The 23,278-nt window shown below is 41.7% G+C and overlaps 1 protein-coding gene across 1 annotated transcript; it reads left to right on the forward strand.

Moving 5' to 3' along the window:
* Nucleotides 1-23,278, forward strand: eps8l2 (EPS8 signaling adaptor L2). Its single transcript, XM_071529059.1, is given in 22 exon segments — nt 1-215; nt 4,658-4,708; nt 5,234-5,280; nt 9,776-9,840; nt 11,436-11,597; nt 12,359-12,508; nt 13,702-13,781; nt 13,972-14,081; nt 14,228-14,304; nt 14,447-14,573; nt 15,773-15,861; nt 15,948-16,022; nt 17,524-17,672; nt 17,761-17,929; nt 18,079-18,113; nt 18,252-18,357; nt 18,782-18,901; nt 20,345-20,426; nt 20,609-20,792; nt 21,275-21,360; nt 21,363-21,406; nt 21,716-23,278. Coding segments are annotated over 21 exon segments (2,070 nt in total). The 5' UTR covers nt 1-215; nt 4,658-4,673; the 3' UTR covers nt 21,794-23,278.

A 23,278-nucleotide genomic window follows, 5' to 3' on the forward strand; every position in this document is an offset into this window, starting at 1 on the left:
CACAACCGGCAACAAACCGTATGTTTCGCATCCTTTGTATTCAAGGACGTCCGAAAGATTTTCCTCCAAAACAAAGGTCCCGAGTCTCGCCACTGTCCGGTGGAGTGTATTTGTCCTGACCGGCCGGCTGCAGACTGATGGCAGGCTGATCTGATGCTCCAGGCGCTGTCTCGACACTTTTGTCACCTTGAGCATCCCGTCCGGAAAAGACCGCTGTGAGTTCCTGCGAGGGGTAACAGACATTTTCTTCCTTTCTTTCTTTCTTTTTCTTTCTTTCTTTCTTTCTTTGTTTGTTTGTTTGTTTGTTTGTTTTTTTCTTTCTTTCTTTCTTTACTTATAACGTTGTGTCACACCTTTCTAAAACAACAATGGTTTCACAATCAAGTCACAGAAACAAGGTTCCACAAGAAATTAAGTTAGATGCAAGTAGTAATAATGAAATGTGATTGTTTTGTGTGGAAATGTCCCCCCCCCCCCCCCTTATAGTTATCACTGTATGCTACTTGCCAGCAGACTAGGCTATTAACCCCTTAATTTTCAATGATAGTAACAACAGAGCTACTGATTGAAATCCTACAAAAGCTCAAGGCCCCCATGAAAAGGGATTCAGATGTGTGGTAATTCAGATAACATCATTTTGTATTTTCTGCACGTGGACTGTTGTTCCCCTTGATTCAAGCTGTGATGTGCAAGGAAAAAGAAAGAAGCTCTATTCAACATAGAGTAACAGTTTTCCAGCTGTAATTTTACGTCTGATGTCAGCAAACAACCACTAATTACAGTAGTTGAACCCGATGGGAGAGAAATATGCTTTCATGTGGGTTCAAGAGTAGTAGGTTTGGGAATGGCTTCATTATATGTGTTATATTAATGTGTTAATCAAAGAACAAATGCTGTTTGCAAAGCACTATTTGAGGATCACAACTGATAAACAAATGCTTGGTCATTAATTGGGTTTTGGCGACAGGAGACAGGAGATTGTTGTTCTCCATGAGTTAGATGGGTCAAATGAATCTTCTGTGAACAAATTGGGACCTGCTGTGAAATCTGACCTGGTTTCTTGTGCTGGTTCTCAGGCCGCTGTGCCCTGATTCAAAGAATGCACTCACACTTTCCACACAGCACCTGTACACTCAAAAGAAACTTGTAACATCATCACCACCTATCATAACAGTGCGATGACACTGAGCTGAATGGTTGAACAGCTTGAAATACTTAAAATCAGATAAACACTATCTATTGCAAAATGCTTATTCAGGAGTATGGTGCGAGGTTCAGATAGCAACCTCATCTTTCTTGCTTACACGTTACATAAGCTGTCTCTGTCAATACTTCCTAAATTGTTTATTAGTATTAGTAGAGCTGTAGTATGACAGTGTTGAAATACTGCCATAATGAGGCTGATTTGATATTGTATAGGCCAGGGGATCTGTGTGTTAGAATACAAAATCCAGGGAAATTGCTGATAAATTGGCTTGTCTTGGCCATTTGAGGTCAAGTCAGAATTCACTTAACTCATTTGGTTGATGTTGTTTGAGAAGAAAATCACATTTTGAAAAAGGGCTACTAATGAGCATTTGTATACTGAGTTAATGTCGGCATTACTGCGCCTGTCAGCAATATTTCTTGTTGTTTGAACGCTAATCTAACTCTGCTTTTCTGTTTTCTTCAATTTTAAGCTTCAGTTATGTTGTGTCTAGGGAGTGGCAACATTACAGTGTTGTTGAGTTTTTCTACTGAAAGACTTATTGTGTTTTGGCTTTAGATGTATCTCAGAGTTTAGATGCTATAAATCTATTGATTTTATTCTGTCCTTACTCATACAAAGAGACACATTCTGGTCAGTCAAAACAGTATTTGATATCCTCTAAAGCAAAAAGTCCGTTGTGTAATTAATTGCTGTATCACATGCACATTTAAGAAAATGCATGTTGTAATGTATAATTACACTGATTGTTAAGCTTGTATACTACTTCTAGGTCTATATAATATAAGTTTGTATGATTTTTAATCAGTAACTGTACTTTACCGAGAAGGATATATGTGGCAGACATGCATGTCATTGTGATATATAGATATTGAATAATGTTCAGACGAAGCTGGAGCCTTTCAGGTTATGTAATATCCAGAGATAAAACGGCACGTAGTTGCTGACAGGATTTTTGATTTGTGTGTGGCTCTGACGCCATTTTATGTCAAATTCCATACTGTTGACACGTTGTCTCCTTGTCTCACATGTATGTGAGATGAAGATATGAAGAGTTTCCAAAATTAGATATCCACCATTTGAAAAAAAATGTTACTTACTCTTACAAAATGACTGATAGCACAACTCTAAAACATGAGACTTTTTAAAGAATATAGGGTAAGTCCTTGCTGACAAACCAATTACCTTTTTACAGACTGGATCATGTATATTTTAGAGCTCTTGAATGATGAACTTCAGGTAATGATTTTTTAAGGCTGGGCTTTAGCTGAGCCAGGACTAATCAGTGTTATTCTGAATGCATCCAAAAGTTTTGTTGTGCCTGTCATAGACAGCAGTATGAATATGACAAGCACATCACTTGTCTAACCTCATTCCACTAAATGACAATCAAAACAACCAGCTCTTATCAAGAGTTTTGAAAAAGGACAGGATAAAATATTAGACACTAACTTTTATGAGTATAAAAAATAAGATAAACAGCCTAGACAGTCTACTTCCTTATTTTCTGTAGTTGTTGTAGTAATACTGTAGTAATTACCTCTGCATAAGGGGTTGTTACCATTAAACAACAAGCGTCTTAGGCTGAAGTGAGGACGAAGTGTGCAGAGGCCTCTTGCCATGAGGATGACAACACATGACACCCAGCCTGTGCTCCTCCTGCTTCACCTCCCTCCTGAAACCTGGCGGCACGCCAGAGCCAGGAACAATAGCGTGGAGAGAAGATTGACCACAGAGATAAGGACAGAAAGAGGAAGTCTACCTTTTGTGCACACTTGAATTGAACTGAATTGAATCCGATTTACTTTGTGTCCCAGCTCTCTTTTCTGCTCATTTGTTTTTTCCACTCAGATATTGTTGCGGATAATACTACGGCCTGCGTTGAGGGGCTGAACAGCTACAGTTAGGACATGGTCCTGATTGAACAAAATTAATCTTTGTCTGTGGGAACACAAAGTGACATTAGGTTTGGACCCTGCTGTGAATGTGATTTGTCCTGTATGTGTTTCAGAAGATCCGAGGGGATTATCTGTAGAGGGTGATTACGTCTATGATCTGCTGTGAGATAAGCTCCACTGACTGTACCTACAACTGTCATACACTGTATGTCTTGTGTTGTGTTATGCAACACAGTTTTAACACAGTGCTCCTCCCCATGCTACAGAAAGGAAGTACGGCACTTCATGAGGAAATGGCTTTGCCATAATGCTGTCATTTACAAGTGGTAACAGTTTGGTTAGAAAATGATATTGAAATATTCCTAGCTATGTGGGAAGCATGCTCAATGCCACAAAGTGTCACAAGTTCAGTATCTAACAGATTGAATTGTTCTTTCACAGCATTTAAAATGCTTGCTACTGACACAGGATCCTGACCTCTGAACACCAATTAATAATACAAACTATTAGGGTTGCTTAAACAGATACATGGCTCCTTGAGGTCTAAAAGTCACATAAGGTAAAAGGTGATTACGATGGTCTAAGTTAAATAAAATGCACTTTAGCTATTAACTTAGGAACAATTATCAGCACCTACTTTTATATGAATGATTAAACCTGGTAAATCTTAGTAAAGGAAATCAAACAGAGCCCATTGTGTTGTCTAATAGCTTGTTAGGGTCCTGATGACTGCAGTTATATATTGATATGAGTGGAGCCATAGTGTAAGCCATATGCATTACATAACCTCATTAGTGCATGCCTTGACAGACAAGTCGGAGCTGCCAGGCTTTCTCAGCAGAGGAAAAAAAAGGTGTGAGAGATTTTTGTTTTTTCAGTTCCTCCTCCTGTTAATCCCTCAGATTTAGATGCAGTGTTCCTTTGAGGCCACAGTAATTATCTAATAGTTACCCTGGTTGGGTGCAAAACCCAACCAAATTAATTAATTGCAGCTATGTAGATATAGTCATCAAGAGAGCGGATCTAATTACACAGTGCATATCAGCCTGCTGTCTGCCATTGTCCCACAACAGTCCCATGACTACCAACAATACAGGCCCAACACCTGGCTCTCCCCAGTGGAAGGACAGGCTGTTTAGTCGCCTACACCTCACCTTTACATGTACAACCTTAACAAGATGCCTGTAACTCTTTGGTTTTAGACAATGGACAGTATCTGGGAGGTTACCAAAGTGGAATGACTGAGTGAGAAAGAAATGAAAAGATACCTAACGCAACAGGCACTTAATAGGTCTTTTGAGCTGAATAATGCATGTTGTATTGGTAGAAAACATTTTCCCTCTGCCATTTTCTCTCTCTTTCTCTCTCTCTCTCTCTCTCTCTCTCTCTCTCTCTGTCTCTCTCTCTCTCTCTCTCTCTCTCTCTCTCTCTCTCTCTCTCTCTCTCTCTCTCTCTCTCTCTCTCCCCGTTGTCTCTTGCTGCTCTTTCTTTCTTTCTCTCTCTCTCTCTCTGGCACTTTGCCCCTTTCTCACCCTCTCCATCTCTCTTCCAGGTGGATGTCTTAAATCATGAGTATCCTCGGACCTCAGTCGAGGCAAGCCAAGTGAGTGTCACACACATTCTTGGGAGTTCTTCTTGACACCCCCCCACACACACTTTAACATATTTACCTTTCTATGGGTTACCTGACGGCCCTATCCTGAGTCACTGTCACATAGGACGAGAGCGCAAGAGAATCACTAACCTAGTATGTGAAAGGTGGTGCGGGTCAGGGACCTCGGGCACAACAGAGCGGCTCTGTTGAGGAATGTTTGCTTTGCCTGGGTTCCTGGCTCCAGTCACTCTCTATCCCCATGCCCCACGCCCCCTCTCTCCCTCTCCCTCTCCCTTTTCCACTCTCTCTCCCTGGCTGGTCCATATGCTCAGAATCTCAGGCTAATCTCATCCAGTCCTGGCCAGTCTGCTCGGACGCTCCCCGTATAGCACTCCTGTCTTCTGTGTTTGCATCCATGAGTAGTGACAGTACGGGAGCTGCAGAGGGTTTGTGACAGTGAGATCTAGGGGTGCGGGAGAAAATAAAGATGAAGGGCAGACAGCGTAACCCTGCCTCCTCTTCCTTTCTTTGCAGTGGGGTGGCCAGATCGGACAGCAAGATCAGCGCCAAGGCCCTCTACGGTAAGCAACTGCATGGAAGTGTGGAGAGGAGTGTTATTGTTTTTTTTTTTTAGCAGGAGTGTTTTATTACTGCATGTTTTCATGACTTTGCCTTTACATGCCCTTCACGTTATTGTCCCTGCCCTTGTTTCTATGGCATGAGTCACTACTCATGCCACACTTTACATACAGTTTACTAGGTCAAGTGTAATAATTAACATACTTGTCAAGAAATAGTTTCTTTTAATTATTATTCATGTACATTTTCCTGGTTACTGTTTATTAGGTGTATTTTTCTTCATTGCTCATGCTTATCTCCTTACTTAATTTCCTTACGAACTGAAAAATGGTCCAACTGTGAGGATCTACTGTATCAGCATTGTAATTGAGTCAAATCATAACAATAGTCAATTTGCTAGGCAAATGACTGTGCCAGGAAATCCAGCACTCTCACTGCTAGGCATGTTGCTGTAGCCCACGACCTCGCTGGTTGGAGCCCGGAGCAGTTGTAATCCGGCACACACTGATAAGAGGGGGCCAAGGTCCTAGCGAGGGGCCCCGTCCTGCTCAAACAGCCAGACTGGCTGCTGCTCTCTGCTGACACCTCTGTCAGACTCTGAGGGACATGTGAGGGAGGCTGGGCTCCTGCAGGGAACATGAGTTGACAAGTCTGTGCCAGGCTTACACAGCATGCTGGGATTTGTTGTCAGAGGAACATCAGCTTTTTTTGTGTGTGTCTGCATCTTTGTATTTGCATTCCCATGTGTGCAGCCATTGTATACAATTGGTCTGACTTGCAGTAATGCGTGCATATTTGCAATTGAAAGATATGCTAATATGATTGCAGGGCCACTTTTATATCCACAGTGCCAGGTATTTTGACTATGATGAATCTCAGTAATACAGTTATGGCCCATGACATTTGATTTTAGCTGTTGCATACTTGTGCTTGGGTGTGTTTGTGTGACTGAAATATGTTATGTTACATTAGCAGGGAGTGCAGGGCGTGCCTGTTTTTAATGTGTGGTTGGAACAGGGTGGGGATGTCCGTGTCTTGCAGGTGAATAAAAGAGGCATTGAAAAGGGGAAAGCGAGGGGCGGGCTCTGCCTCTCCCTCACCGCTGGTCCTGCCTCAGACATGAGCTCACTGGTCCCTGCCAACACCACCTTCCACACTGCCAACATAGAGAAACATTGTACAACACATCTTAGGCCCAAATATAAACCTACACCAACGCATGACAGGACAACTAGCCTTGATGCCTGGAAGTACCGCTCCAAATTTAGAATTGCGTGAAATGACAGATGATGATATTGTAGGGATGCACAATGTTCCTCAACCATCTGACTTTACACCTACAGCACATTAGACGTCTGTGAAACATTTTTGTATTGTAAGTCATCCAAATATCCACATGATGCCCAGTGACTGAACCCACTCTTGTGATCTCAGTGAAATATCCCGCTGTATGTGTGATGAAGCGATGCTATTTTTCATTGGCTTATTCTGTCTTGTGTGGCAGATGGTCGCTGCTACCTTCTCACTGCAGGATGGCTGGGGAGCAATATGCCAATCCTCTCAAACTAGAGAGGCAGCAGAGTGTGTAGTATTGTACAGTATTGTGTTCTTCCATCAGCGGTAGAGGAGTTCACAGAGATTGGGCTGCTGCTTGCTCTTTACTGCATAAACATGTAGAGGAACAACAGGAAAAAAGTCCCAGCTCAATCTCTCCTATGCAAAACCCCCCGTCTTTCATACAATGCAGTGCAGCAGACAAGTGATGCAAATCCAGCACAGGCCCTCCCACCTGTTCTGTTATCAGTAGCATGGGGGCAGAATGGAGGTGCAGGTAGGGATAGAGAACACATAACACTCATCATCCCTGGACATCGGACAACCCAGCAACTTTCTTGAGTCTCTCAGACGGTTTCTTGTTGGGGAGCATGTCTCTGTCAGGTAAAATTTCTTTGGGATTGCGTCAACAGGTGGAAATATTCTGAGAGAGATACTGAATTCTTTCTGCTCCATTGTTTTTTGTTTTTTTTTTTACATCTGTGTGTATGTATGAAATTCAGTTGAATTTGCATGTTAGAACTGAGTCCGTCAAGGAGGCTTCTTCTCTGTTTTGAGTCAGCCTTGTTTGATTTTTACCTTGTTAAAGCAGTGTTATTGGTCACTATATTTTGCAGATTTATGGTCTGTGTTTGGTTCTTTATTGGTCTTGACAATCAAATACGTGTTGTAAACCTGTATTAAATGGCTCAACCTATAGTCTATTAATGTGGGAGCCCAACGCTGTCCATATAGAAGGTAAATCAGCCTGTGAGATGTGTTGATGTGATAGTTTCTGGTGACATATGGCCAAATCTGCTTGGACACAGCAGCACACTTCCGTATCCAAAGGGTGCCCTGCAGTACTCTAGTTGATGTGTGGACAGAGAGTGAAATTAAAAAAAGGCTTTGCTCCATAAAGCTACAGAAAGACCGCCATAAGTTCCTGCCAGGAAAATCGTTTATTGCCGGAACTACCCATGTAGTGGGACTCAATCAGTCTTTTGAAGTTGCAATGCAGTATTTTTATTCGTAGTCTTCTTTATTCGTCTTAACCATCAAACAGAAATTTCTAATACAGCAAAAATTATTTCCAATTTAAACTATTTAATGGCCTTGCATTAAAGTAGAAAGTTGTTTGATTGGTTTTGGTTTGAGGAAGTTTAAAAATAAGAAGCACATCGCGTGTGTTTAAGGGAATAGTGATAAGGGATGTTGTTCTGGAGCCATTTAGATTGTCTGATTGATCCGGCCCAGTATGGTGCTGATCACCTGCCAGGCAGCCATGTTTATCACTGGTCATTGACTCTGGAGAGCCCTGAGGATCTGCCCATCTGCCTGCTAAGTGGCTCTCATTGCAAGCTGTCGCAGCGCTGTGAATTGATTGGCATAAATGTCAGTCATTAATAAGACATGGGGCGAGCTCGACTTTCACAAAGACACCTGGCGCTTGTGTTTCACCTGTGGGGAGCCAAGCAGGAAGGAAAGGTAATGGCGGAAACAGGAAAGGCACGTGTTTGCGTCATTTGGGCAGTGACAGCGGTTACACGGATATAAAGGCATCACTTTAGAATTTATTTTAAATATTCTTTATGTTCACGCCTGTATAAGGTGGGTCATCTAGAGCTCTATGAGGCATGTTTACTGTAAATCCCACTGAAGTTCATCAGTTAGGGGATATCAAATGTTGGAATGAGCTTTGACACACATTTTAGTAAGTGTTATACAAACAGCAAGGCTTTATGTCACATTGAGCATAAAGCAGAGTCTGCATGCAGAGAAAGTGAGAGCTGGAGTCTGTGTGACATGAAAATGTTGACTCTATTGGGTGGGGGACAGAGAGAGACCTGATATGAGATCTGGCAGTGGAGTTGATAGGAACAAGCTCTCGTTTACCCGTAATTGTTACCTGCAGACTATTCACCTGGAGAATAGGTCAATGAGCACACTGGCACACTCATTTGACGCTGGCCACTTTAAAAACAAAGGCCCCATCGAATGACTCACTCATGGACAACTGCATTTTGAAAGTGGAATTTCACAAAGTGAACTAAAGTGTGTGGACGTGAATTTGGCATCTGTAATTTTCCTGTTTTTATCTCTGTTACAGAGTGGCTGTTAGTGAATTGAATAGATTTCTAGCATTTCTAGTTGCATTTATATAAACATAATTCACAACAAGCTACTTCCCATTTCCACTAACCTCCCCCAGCTGTCTCACTGCACTGCAGGTTTGCGTTACATGTTTTCCAGGCAGAACAGTGTGAGATTAAATAGCATTATCACCACCCATGAGGTAATACGTGAGGATTCACAATACAGTAACAATGATAAGGAAGTAACATGCTGCTGGGAATCACTGATCTTTGACCCTGTGGTAAATCTGTGCCTCTGATTGGTGTGTTGGATGGAGCAAACTCTAAGGCGATATGAAGTAACAGTGGACAAATCAGGACACACAAACTCGCTGATATGAAATTTCATGTGTAGCGTGTTTTCATGTCACTTGACTGGAAACCACATAAAAGAGTGCAGAGAAGAGCACTTATACCTTATAGTCTTTATACGTTTTATTCTTTATTGTGTTGTTTAAAATATGTAAAATACATCTCAAAAAATGACTTTACTGTCCATACAGTGTATGTGAGAATAACCTTACAATATAGCTGATTGTGAGGTGTCCAGCTCCCTATAACTGTTTATCCATGCACGCACGCACACACACATTCACACATTACCTGTTCATGTCACTTCCTTATTGCCCTGCTGCTCCTCTCAGCCCACACATCAGTGTCTCCTTCCACCTACCTGTTCACTCCACTGCAACAAGCAACATGTGGGCTTTAGGTCAGTGGTACTACTCGGTATTTACACAGGACATACATTGTGGACGCAGACAGGACTTTGGATTTGTCAGCTTCTTAACCGTACCTTTAAATCTCCTCTTTGTTTTCTTACCAACAGAGCAGAGGAAAAAATACTCCAACTCCAATATGATCATGCATGAGACGTCTCAGTATCATGTCGAGGTAAGAGTTTCTGTTTTTCTTTAAACTTTAATTGATTTAACTGACTTTAATTGAAACTGGTGGTTTTGCCATGCATTTTTCTGTGTTCAACAGATGCATGAGGTTCCTGTGCAGGTCTTAAACATACAGAGACTTGTGTAAATTAATTTAGACAGTTTCCAGGTTTAAATCAGAATGGAAAATAAAGCAAAGCAAATAGAAAAATAGAAAGCTTGGGAATTTACTTGAAATTTACAACCCCACTGCAAATAGTTTCACCACTAGCATCAGTGGCTGTGAGGCAGTGGATCAATGTCTGAATGGCACTTTAGCACTTCATACACGCATAGTCAAAATGTTTTTACTTTTAGCCATTATCCAAGTAGAAAATTACCTTCGAACTTATAAAAGTGAAACAACAGAAATTAATGTTTAAAAGCATTTTTTCAAGAAAGTGAAGTCTCTCCCCGGGAAGCAAGCCCCCACTGTCAATGATACCACACATCTGCTGCATTTTATGCATTGCGGTGTGTAGCTTTGTACAATACAGTATTTTGTAACATTCAGTATTTTACAATTTCTAATTTTTTTATCTTTATTATATTGTTGCTTATGTAAGTGGTACTCATTCACCTGCCAGGAGAATGGGGAGGAAAATGAGCTGACTAGTTTAATCTCTGCATATCACATGAGACACGTTTTCTTTGAAGTTTATGTTTTAATTATAGGTGGACCCTGTTAAATTAACTTGAAATTGATAGTGCATCATCTCTTCAATGTTGTTTTAATTATATCTGGTCCCTGTTAAATTAACTTGAAAATGATATTGATGGCCTATAGTCAAATGTGTATAATGGTGAGCAATTAAGCTGGAAAACCTCAAAATGAAGGTCTAGGAAAGTACGGATTTTTAATTTTGGAAAAGGTCAATAAACCTCATGTGGGAAAGAGATGGATGCAAAACACTTCAATTTTATGGTGTATTTTCCTTCTTCCCCAGGCACCAAAGTTGGAACACTAGTAAATGTCTTGATTACATTTCATTTGCTAGTACTGCGTTGTAATAAAGCAATCAGGGCAGTTGATTACACCAGTGGGGAGCTAATCTCGGGAAGTCAGAGTCAGAGAAGCGCTCCGGGCTGCGCCGACCTGGCTCGGTGTTGAACTATGTCCCGTGTTCATAGTGGATAGGGCTTCTTTAAATGCTTCCTCATTATCACACATGGGCAGGTAATCACAGATAACATCCATGCTAGCAGTACCCACATGCAAAGCCATGAATATGAACGTGGCAACACAGTTTTGATATGAGATATAGCAGGACAATAATTCACATTGCTATATGACTGTGTTAGCTGGCAATTATAGTATTCTCTATCAGAGATTTACAGGAAATCTTCCTTTTTTGTACTAGTTATTAGGAAATAGGCTTAAAGCATCTACCATAAGTGAAACAGGCTCTAGTTGCTGATTAACTTTATCATTTTCCAAGCACTTTTCATAATCATCCATATTGTCACTGTTCAGAGTTTGCTTCCTCTTCACCCCCCACCCCTCACTCCCTGCCCTCACCCTCCCACTGTCTCTCCCTCAACAACTCACTATTTTCTCCCCAGCATCTCTCCACCTTCATGATGGACAAGACAGAGTCCATCGCCACGGTGGACGACGCCATCAAGAAACTGGTCCTTCTGGATTCAAAAGATAAGATCTGGACACAGGAGATGCTCCTGCAGGTCAGCGACAAGGCGGTCAGGCTGCTGGACTGTGACACACAGGTATGACTCTGCATCCAGTCCGCCCATCAAGTCTCATCGTATTAACACACAGTGAATGTCTGAGTGGTTGTTGTTTTGTTTTGTTCTTTTCTTTAGTCTTGTATCGTGATCTATAGTGTACAGCATTTGCTAACAGTAGAATTGTGCACATCTGATTTGCTGTCAACCATAAAAATGCAGAAGATACTAGATCTGCCCTCTGTGCCAACCACGCACTGTTTATTGCCACTGTGGAGAAATGAAAATGAAAATTCACTCTTCTCAGCCTGGAAAGAGCATCTAAGCCATACAAATAAAATGATAAATAGCTTTATTTATACAGCACCTTTCACACTTGGCATGCAGCTCAAAAAGTGCTGTACATAACATAGAACAGACATTAAAAAAGGATATGAAAATGTAAGCTATTACAAAATATACATAAAATGAAAGAAAAAAATAATATTATATAATATTATACATCCTCAATTAAGACCAATGCATTTTATACATGTTTTCTTACTTTGTCATATTTTCTTACTTTGTTGTAATGTCCTACATGGTTGTGTATGCCCATCCACACCTTGAACAACCATTGGATTTTTTGTTTGCTTTCATCACATAAACTTCTTTTGAAGACCTTACTGTAAAACCTTCGTACCATTATCTTGGATTACTGATTACTGAGAACTGAAGCCATCTGAGATCATACTATAATGTCTCACACTCTCTCTGCCTCTGCCTCATTCCTTCAAACCATCCCCCTGTTGTGCTTCTTGTAGGAAGAGTTGGAGAACTTCCCTCTAGTTACGATCCACCTCTGTCAGACGGTGCTGAATCAGACCCGTTACCCCTCTGTGCTGCTGCTTGTGTGTCAGGACAATGAGCAGCACAAGCCTGACATCCATTTCTTCCACTGCGACGAGGTGGAGGTGGGTCTCTGTCTCCGTGTGGATGCTACATTCAGCCATGGCTCTGGCTCAGTGTATACTCTGTGTCATTTAATGGCTATACATGGTGTGTTAGCATTGTGTTTTATGTCATTCATACATGTAAGTGGGTGTTTTTGGAGCGCTAGTTTATATTTCAGTGGTGGTGGATGTGTCTGTGTGTGTGTGTGTGTGTGTCAGAAATCAGAAATTGCAAGCTGATGTCACACTGGATTAATTCGAGCATTGCCATAGGAATGCATAGGATTATTGCAGGCACTGCCAACGCCTTCAGTAAACAGCTACAATGGAATCACTCACCAAAAATCATTCCCCGTGAAAAGTCAAATATTTCTGATGTAACCAGGTTAATGATTTCATCATCATAACTGCACTTTGTCTCTTTGCTCATAACGTTTGCCACAAAAAAGGAGAGGTTTGTCAATGACTGCTACAGGCAATCCTTTTTTTTTTTTTGCTTAGTATGTGATCATTTGCTGTGTTACTAACAAGATGATTGGAAAGCAAGTTTGACACATTAACAGGCTGTGCACAAAAGTGTGAAGTGTTTCAAATGTTTTTTCTGATCCACTGGTGCATTTAATTTCACCATTTATTGGCCGCTGCAAAGCTAGAAGAACGTGAATGGACTGTGAGTAGTGCTAACGCCTTTGGCTGCAGGCTTGAGATTAAACTGACAGAAGGTCAGAAAGAGAGATAAACCTAGAACCAATATGTGCCTCCTTTCTTTCTTTCTTTCTTTCTTTCTTTCTTTCGTTCTTTCGATGTTTCGACCTGTCTTGTACACCTGTCGAATACCAAGACAGGTTGAAACGTTGTGTACTGTGAGTAAATGTCCTGGAGCAGTATGCTGTGGTGCGGATCAACTTTTTACTGCAGTGGCAAATTTGCATACAATCCACCAAGAGTTATGTATGTTTGCCAGTAAGCAAGGCAACATTTAACTGCCAAATTTCAACATTCTCCCACATACAAGGAGAGGAAGAGAAAACAGTAGGGCAAGGATAAATCCTGCTGAAATAAAATTGTGCAATCAAATGCGGGGAAGTCAAAAGCAGAGATTGAAAAAAATCTCCCCAACCATGGCATGGGTGCATGGGAAATGACACCCTGGTACCAACTGTAATGCATATTTATGTGCTGGTGACTCATTATGTCTCTCCTCACTCCCCCAGGCTGAGATGGTTCATGCGGATGTAGACAGCGCCCTTGGAGACAACAAGCATGGAAAGAAGATGAGGCCTCAGACCTTGAAGTGAGAACAGCATTACTGTTGCAGATACAATCCTATGCACACACACAAACACACACACACAGGCTCACACACACATGCAAAAATACTCGCATACAAATACACACTCACAGAGGTTAGACTGACTAGTACTTGCAGCTGAGCTAATCTGATGTCAGGGTGCTGAAGGTTTTAATGCCTCTTCATCCTGCAGGGTGAACCAGGAGAAAATGAAGCGTCACAGAGAGACTATTATCCCTCCCTCAGCACCTAAGGGTCCCGCCCCTGGTGTGAAGGGACGAGTGGCTGCCATGGACATGCGGGGTGAGAACACACAAGGATGCACTGATAAACACACAGGCAGGCAGTTTTGCATACATGACATACATATTTTGTGTCACGTTTTTTTCATTTGTTGCATTGATATCAGCAGTGGATTTTTTCATTAAAAGAGCGTTTTTGTGTTTTAGATGTAGAGAGACGAGCCTCAGGACAGAATGATGCTGAGTCCCATGAAAAACTGGCCCAGCGCATTGAGAAGGACGTGGTCAGTATTCACTCCACACATGCACTGCACATGGAAAACTCCTGCCTCAGCATGACATTACACAGCTCCTTTCACTGCAGCAGAGGCCTTGAAATCCCCCCTGCTGTTCACCATGCTAAACCCCCGTCTTTCTCTCCCACAGCAAATCCTCAACTGTGCCCTAGACGACATAGAAATTTTTGTGGCGCGGCTGCAGAAGGCAGCAGAGGCCTTTTCCCAGCTCAACCAGCGCAACAAGAGTAAGAAGAATAAGAAGAAAGGACCAGCAGGTCTGTCTCCCTTTCTTCTGATGTGGTGGCAAGAACTCAGCGGCAATATGTCCATATTGCTCACTCTGCCATGTTTGTGTCTCTGTGTGTCCTGGGTCCCGGGACCCTTATCCACCGAGGACTGTGTGGGAGCGGACAGTTTTGGGCTCCTTACTAAGTAATACAATACTCATTACTCATAATAATATTACCATGGTAATATTATTACTTTTCTTGTTACTCCCTGGGAGCAGTAATTTGTCACACCTCTAGCTGATCAACTTTACTTAGATTAATCAAAGCACGTGTACAAAGTGTACAGCTTTCACGTGCACGGCATTCTTGAGAGAGGGAACATCAAAACACGGGGTGAGGATGAAGACAGCTCCCCCTACAGGGGGAGGGGCCAGGTCCCCATTCTTAGTGTGTATATCTGCATTATTTAACTGTTCACATTGTAACAGTAACCAAATAGTGTTGATGTGCAATGATCTTGTCATCCTTTTGCTCAATTAGTCGAAAGTATTCAAAATACTTCCACCTAGAGAAAGTTAATTTTTCTGCAGTTTTGGGCTAACGTGTGTCTGAGAGGATGACTGAGAGGAAACTGAGAGGATGACAACTAATGATGAAGAAAATGAATCAGGGGATGGGGGTGAAATGTGTTTTTTGAATAATTCAACTTCAATCTGATATTTAGAGGGGTTGACAACAAAAGTAATGACTTCACCAATTTTTTGATTGGTAAGTGTATGCTATTACCACTGAAATTGTAATAGTAGTTGGTTACACTAATCATTACTGGGCAAACTAATAATATTACTGTAACATGTTACTGAGTAATGTTTTACCATTGTTTACCATGACGTTGTGTTGTGGATATCAACACAGCTCGCTCCCTGTAGTGAGAAGTACATGTTCAGGTTTCTTTCGTTGGTTGTTACTCTCTGGCCAAGGTGGAAGTTTCAATTAAAAAGCTGTTTATAAACTGGACGCCTAACCTTGATCTCACTGGAGACCTTAGCCCCAGAGATGAAAAAAACCAAACATTTTTTGGGTTATTGATTTTCCAAGATATAGCCATTTGTGTCTTTCCATTTTGGCCAAAGAGTGAAACCCGTGTGTGTTACTGTACTCTGGCTGAGCTCACACTGAGCTCAGGCTGGTAACCCTGGAGGCTGTGTGTGGTCATTGTTGTTGGTCTGCTTGCTTGTTTACAGAGGGCATGCTGACCCTGCGAGCCAAGCCCCCCTCTGAAGCAGAGTTCATTGATAGCCTACAGAAACTGAAGCTGGCCTTCAACCTCTTGGTGAGATTTCACAGCTCCTAACTTCCCTTCACTGCTGCCCACTCTGCACCGCCTCCTCACTGTGTCTGTCACTCTGCCCCCTGCAGGCCAAACTGAAGAAACACATACAGAATCCAAGTGCGTCTGAGCTGGTTCATTTCCTCTTCGGACCTTTGGAGCTGGTAAGACACCAACAGAGTTATTAATCATGTTTAGAGTGTGTCTGATGTCAAACAGCCATAGATGTATATGGGTCAAGACTCTATTTCAAGAGGTGCCATTGTCCTAAAATACATGATGATTTTCTGAATGTCAACACTCTAATTCCACGTCTGGCTAAACAACTTGTCCATGTCAGTGGATACCCATAATGTTGACTTAGCCCACAGGCATAGTACATACAGGTATTATTACCATTGTCAGTAAGGTACCATATGACAATAATTAGTCATTCAGTGAGCCTATTTAAATGGACAGAATGGGAACAGTTTAGGGTTTGTATTGTCGCCATCAGAAACATTCCTTCTATTGTCCTGGCCAGCACCACACCCACTGCCACCCTGCTGAACTCTCACCAGACTGGAGCAAAGTGGCTTTCAGCTCCAATACAGGTGCAGCCATACTTACATAATGCCAGGCACATTTTCCAAACCACAGTATTCAGCCACACCTTCGATACTGCTGGATAGAAACACAACGCTGTGATTAGGCACAGCACTGATATGGCAATATTTAACCCCGGTAACCTGTGGACACACAGGGTTTGCTTGATAAGGTCAAGATAAACTCGGAGCAGTGATATTCAAAGTCACTTGCTGTCCTCTAAAATCACCCTCACAAACAATATATAACCCTTTTCCTCAGCAGCTTGAGTTACATCTGTATTCTGTATTCAGTTATATTACATTCTATACAAAATGCTTCATATCTATGTTTGTAACAAAAACTGTATTTGAGAGAGATTCATAATGCAGTTAAGTCATTTCATCCAAGATACTATTATTTTAGGCTTTCAGGCCTATGGCTTTTCTAGTTATTTCTAGAAAGTACACTGAACTTAAGTGAAATTCTTAAATAGATTAATCCAAATTTAATTTCTTTAGTAATACATGACCTAGTTCTGGCTAGACACTCTAAGTTATGCTATGCTGTGTCAGCTGCCACACCTATCGCATCTCTCTGCACTGAGTTGGCGGTCTATTTAAAGGCCTTCACACTCACATTCGCTGTGTATGCTGATGTTTGCCTTGCCACTGTTACTGCTTCTATTATTTGCAAGAGCCTCCGCCACCCGAGCCTCCACCTGCTTTGGTTCTGCTCTGTTTGTCCGCACCCTGGAGGGTCTTTATTTCCATGTTTATCCACGGGGGGGATTTTTGCAATTCTCCCTGCATGCTTTTTTATCATGTGCTATGTACTACTATGCTGTCATGCTGTATTACTGCAGCAGGGAGCATCCCCGAGAGTACAACCATACCGCCGCCTCAAACTGAATCTCTGTTTGCAATAAATGGTTAGGCTATGATATGAGTGACTCCTGACAGAAATATAAATGTTTTCTTTTTAACATGTTGGAAGAAAAGCCACTCCCATCTATCTGTAAACTTCTTCAACACATGGGCAAACTGTATGTGTGTGTGTATGTGTGTGTGTGTGTGTGTGTGTGTGTGACCTTGTCTACAGGTGCTGCAGAGCTGCGGCAGTCCTGAATTGCCGCGCGCAGTCATCTCCCCCCACCTGTCCAAAGACGCTGTCGACTTCCTCAGAGGACACCTTTCCCCCAAAGAGATGACCATCTTTGAGCTGCTGGGGGACGGATGGACCAAACCCAGGTACATGTGCATCACCACCGGCTCCGTCTGTCTGGATGGGAAGCTTAAAGATTACCTATTGACCGACCCGTTGTTCCTCCCCCTGCAGAGCGGACTGGCCCAGAGACCAGTGCGCTCCTCCTTACTACCCCAAGTTTCGTAACGGCTGGGAGCCTGCGGCGGAGCTCTTCAGGATGTCGCCATGGGAGACGGAGGGACCATCAGGGCCCCTGGTGTCACCCACCAGCCCCGACTACAGGAAACCCTCCGCTGATGAGGTAAGAGTTGTGTTTATTAGCTGCTGTTTGCAAATACTCTATAATGGGACCTGTAATGTACTGACCAATGCACTAACCATTACAGGTCCCAACCCTTGAGAATGAAATGATGAAATGATGTGTGTGTTTACATTTCTCTGTTTTTCCAGTTTTATGCAACTCATTCCTCAAGCTCATCAAATGGGTAAGTAATGAAATCTTTTATACACTTTGCCCTCCCTGTCAAGTACTGTCTGCTGCTTTAATACAATAGAATACCACACTTCAAACTGTGTTGACAGCAAAATAAGTGTTATAAAATATAAAATATGTGTTTTGACAGGTCTTACAATGGGATGCCCTCCACCCGTAAATATGCCAAGATTCGCTACCACTTTGTAGCCCGCAATGCCAATGAGCTGTCAGTGCTGCAGGATGAAGTGCTAGAGGTAATAAAAAATGTGATATTTCATTGATATCTGTAGGGAAATTTCACTTGTCCCCCTCCACAGATCACAGGACACATCAGTGAGAGTACAGCAGGGTATTTTTTGATTGCCAGGATTTCACATTTGGCTGAGTAGGTCGTGGGTCCTTCCAGGGACACTACAATATTTTATATTTTTGTCAGCCTGCTATGAAGTTAATCATGTCAACTTTTCTATATTTGGTTGTCTCTGCTGTCAAAAAACAGTAAACTGGTAAGAATTAATAACTTTGCAATGCTAACAGGCGTAAAAGGAAACTGCCAGCAATAAAGCAACTCAGCTGTGCCCCACAAGCAGCCCAAGAGTTTGTACTGTATAAAACCTGAGTTGAATTATGGTTTTCAGTGCTGTGGAGTGAGATGTGGATGTGGAATGTGTCTTGCAGGTGATAGAGGATGACAAACAGTGGTGGAAACTACGGAATCGCAGCGGCCAGGCGGGCTACGTCCCATACAACATCCTGGATGTTGTGAAGCTAGAGGAGCCAGAGGGCATCTACAGCCAGGTGAACTACTGTAACTTTCACATTCCTGCAATACACTAACATTACTTATAAAACCAGTGTTCAGGGATGTATTTAGCCTCTCAGTAGGAGTGCGTAAAGGAAAAAATTCACCCTTAAACACAAAAAAAACTGTTTGGCTGTATATTATTTCCATGGGTTACTGGCCAAACACAGACGACTTAATGTCACGCGGAGATATTTTCAGCACAGCTACATTCATTAATTCATTTTCCACAACCGCTTATTCCTATTCATAGTCACAGAGGGTCTGGAGCCTATCCCAGCATGCATTGGGCAGAAGACAGGGAAATACCTTGGACAGGTTGCCAGTCCATCACTGGGCAAACACACGGAGAGACAAACACACTCACATTCATACCGATGGGCAATTTAGAGTCTCCAGTCTACAGGAAGGACCAGAGCTGAGATTCAAACCCAGGACCTTTTTGCTGTGTAGTTATGTTGCCAGCACAGCTACAATGGAATTTAATAGCAGAAAAAAATAATAAAACATCAACATCAGGTTTTGGTGTCAGTCCCTTAGAATCAAAGTGTAATGGCTCCTTTCCAGACTCACCATTTTGCACCGACATACAGGGAGAAATCCATCATAGAAGAGGCAGAGACACCAATTTCCCCACAGACAGCAGCCTCAATAGACCAGAATGCAATGCAGCCACAAGTCATTTTGCGTTCTGAGTAAGGGGTGTGACTCACTGTTTGTCAACTGGGAAAGACTCACTGTTTGTCAACTGGGAAAAACTCACTCTCTTGCTCTTACTATGTATCACCATTGCTATTGCTCGCTCCACCATATAACCCTCAGCTGAATGTAACAAGGTCTGGAAAGTTCAGGGTTATTGAAAGGTGCTCTGGGAAATGTGGGAAATTCACTAACTGAAGTAGAAGTAGGGGAGGCAGGTTGAGGGAAAGTGGGTACACCGAAAAGATAAACCACAACACATAACAGTGTAAGTGTATCTGAGGTTGGATATTTCCTTTAAGTTCATGTACTTCTGCGGTCTGAACAAAGCTCCCAGATCAGCGCCACCTCTCATCGAAACCTTGTGTACATCATGCAGCAATTATATTTTCACACCCTCACTGCAAGCATATTTTCCTATAGACACACACACACAGGACACATACCTTCATGCTGCATGCAAACTCACCAACGCCCTCTGTGCTGCATCATGCAGCTCCTCTACCTACAGGGCTTGATGTAAAACTTTTTCACACACATATTTTGCCTTTGGCTCTGAAGCAACAATGTATCAAGCAGAATGAGAAGAAAGACAAACCTGTTTTTATAATAATACTTGCCATGCTTGTTTTCTCATGGACTTTGTTTGTGTCTGTATATGTCTGTGTGTGTATGTGTGTGTGTGTGTGTGTGTGTGTGTGTGTGTGTGTGTGTGTGTGTGTGTGTGTGTGTGTGTGCAGCCTGGGCAACCCTACAGAGGAACGTCACCTTCTAGTTCTGTAGGGGGCGACGGCTTCAACATGGGTAGACACAAAGACAAAGGTGAGTGGTGACAAAACAACACCGACTCTCAATTTTGTTACAAAGTTCAAGGATCTATCTCTTGGTCTTGAGCGCCTCAGTATGTAAAGGCAAACATAAGCGTAACTTAAGTAAAGCATCTCTTTTCCATAATTGCCCTTGTTCTGATGTCTTCTCTGTTCTGTCCTGCTGCTGTATCGTAGCGTTATCTCACCAGATGGACGAAGTCAACGATGAGTTGTTGAAGAGAATCACTACGAACAAGAGCCAGCCTCCCGCCAGGAACTTCCGTGTGGAGCGGATGTCCGGCAGCCAAGTACCACTCACCTTTGACTCCAACGCGCAGCAAGTCACCATGTGGCTCGGCTCAAAGGGATTCACAAAACCGTAAGTCACCGAAGATATTCATCAATGCGGTAAATGAAAATAGCATTGCATACCTTAAAGCTCTGACTGAAATGTCAGAGGATATTAACAGCTGATATTTGCCTTTGATAGAGATATCAGTATCAGTATGTTTTTCCACTGTAATGTTTCGATAAGATCAGTAAAAGATAAGACTTTTCAGCACCAACTTTTGGCTGTTCACTTTTGCTTAACTCTGTCTCTTTGAGAAGAGAGAATGTAACAAAATTCAACAATATCTGTGTCTTAGAAATTATAATTTGGTCTAGAGAGGGGTTATGATCAATTATATTGAGTAACAACGATACCACAAAATGAATCACTGTTGCCAGATATATATCGACTGTTGTTACATTCCTTCACCAGTTATCAATATCCATATCGGATGCAAAAATGATATATTGAGTGTTTTAGCAAATTTCTGATTTTGGCAGCGTGTACGTGAATCTTCTATCTATCTGTAGGACGGTAGATTGTCTGGGCATCCTGACTGGAGCCCAGCTGTTTTCCCTCAACAAAGAAGAACTCAAGGCTGTGTGTGGAGATGAAGGCTCCGTGTCTACAGTCAGATCACTGTGCAGAAAGCACAGCTAGAGGTCAGCCACACGCACTTTCCTATGTCACGCACACAGACTGCTGAGGCGTCAACTAAGAATCACTGTACTTTATTGCTGCAAATTTGCATAAATTTGGATTTAACACTGCAATTATTGAAGCGCCCTAGAACTGACCTTCTGGGCCATTCGGGCTCAGTGGAGGTAAATATCATGAACTCACAATGTCGTTGGTTCATTTCCAGCTCATGTCCCTTGTCACTCTTCAATCCTTACTGCCTCTCTATTCTGCAGATTCCTTAAAAAAAATGTTTTCAAAAGAGACTTAATCTTCTTATGTTTGCTTTACAGAAGAGCAGCGGGGACTCAGAGCTCCTGAACATCATGAAGCGGAGGCAAGAGAGGATCGACTCCGGCAGCAAGGACTGAACATGCCGACTGCATTGACTCTCCACCAATCGCAGCCCTGCATGGCTGACCATCGCCCAACCAGCATGACCCACCCAGAGGCTTTCCTTCCTTACAGCATTCCTACTGCAGAAGCTTTTTAAAACAATCTACTGTTCATTTTGGCATACAGTAGAATATACTGAAATGTTGTATACATTTTTAATTGTATATTTATTTTGTATCCCTCAATGCGTATGTATTCAATTGTTTTCTTAGCTAATTATGTTGCTTTTGTTTTTCATTATCTTATGTACTTTAACTGTGTCGTTAAGAGATGTGTATGAAAAGAGGAACATATGAATTTATGTACAGTTCGGTGTGTGTGTGTGTGTGTGTGTGAGTGTGTGTGTGTGTGTGTGCATGTATGTGTATGCATGGCACGCATGCAACATATGTGTGTACAAGCAGTGTATATACAGGTAATGTTCATGTTCAATGTCAATATTACTGTTTACTGAATGACTTAAACGACTAGATCTTAGCCGACTATTGCATACCCAAATCTCTGTGCCAGAATGTATGACACATTTTCTGATATATAGCCAATTATTTTCATATTATTCTGTTTACAGATCCTTTGATAATGAAAGATGGTCTAAAACTGAGCTAGTGCTAGCTAGTATCAGAGGAAGTCTCATCATATTCAATATACTACAGATCAGTAGCATCAAATAATTAATTTAATTAACCTTGTTGTTCATAATCAGAATTTGCTCACCTCAGACATTCTGGCAAGCTCGCACTACAGAGTAATTTATAATAATTCTGCATGAAGTCATTGTCAATAATAGTCAGATGCTGTCATTAATGTGCTTTTTGTTGCAGCATGGCATTGTACAATGTAAACTGCACAGTAATGGAGGTGTAACTACCTTCTGTTCTGGTATGAATAATTAAATAATATATATGATGTCATTTTAAAAGATATAGACTAAACAATTCAAGGGGTTTGTAAATATTATGGGACAGAGTTTAAAAAGAACATCTTAATAAAAAAAAAAAATCAACTTGATAAAGATTTGATACCAAACATTTTTATGTACGTAATTCTCACATTTCGGTCGCTGGATTAATAATATCACAGTCGGAGAAACAGTCAACTTGGTGTCTTTATTGTTGTATTAGAAGACAGGAGAGTCGGATGTAAAAGAAGGAAGAGAAAGCTATAGGTCTAACAGTAGAGAAAATCACAACTGCAATACATTCAGACCTTCAGTTAGATGGGAAACCCCACTTGTCAGCCTAAATGTGATTGTCATATTTATTGATTAAATTGTATCTCCTGATGAAATAGAAAAACATTACTTGTTTTAAATAAGTCACAATCAATTTGCACAATTTTATTCAATATACCATACTAGTTCAGGATACTGTAAGGCAATTTTGGAATATCCTGTGTGCACTATATAAAAATCCTGCACAGAATCTGAAAAGTAAACCAAGACTGACTACAACACCAATGAT

The sequence above is a fragment of the Centroberyx affinis genome, unplaced genomic scaffold (genome assembly GCF_046629955.1).
Source record: "Centroberyx affinis isolate AG114_WGS23_722 - 3 ecotype Tasmania unplaced genomic scaffold, CSIRO-AGI_Caff_v1 ptg001762l_1, whole genome shotgun sequence".
Taxonomy (NCBI): Eukaryota; Metazoa; Chordata; class Actinopteri; order Beryciformes; family Berycidae; genus Centroberyx; species Centroberyx affinis.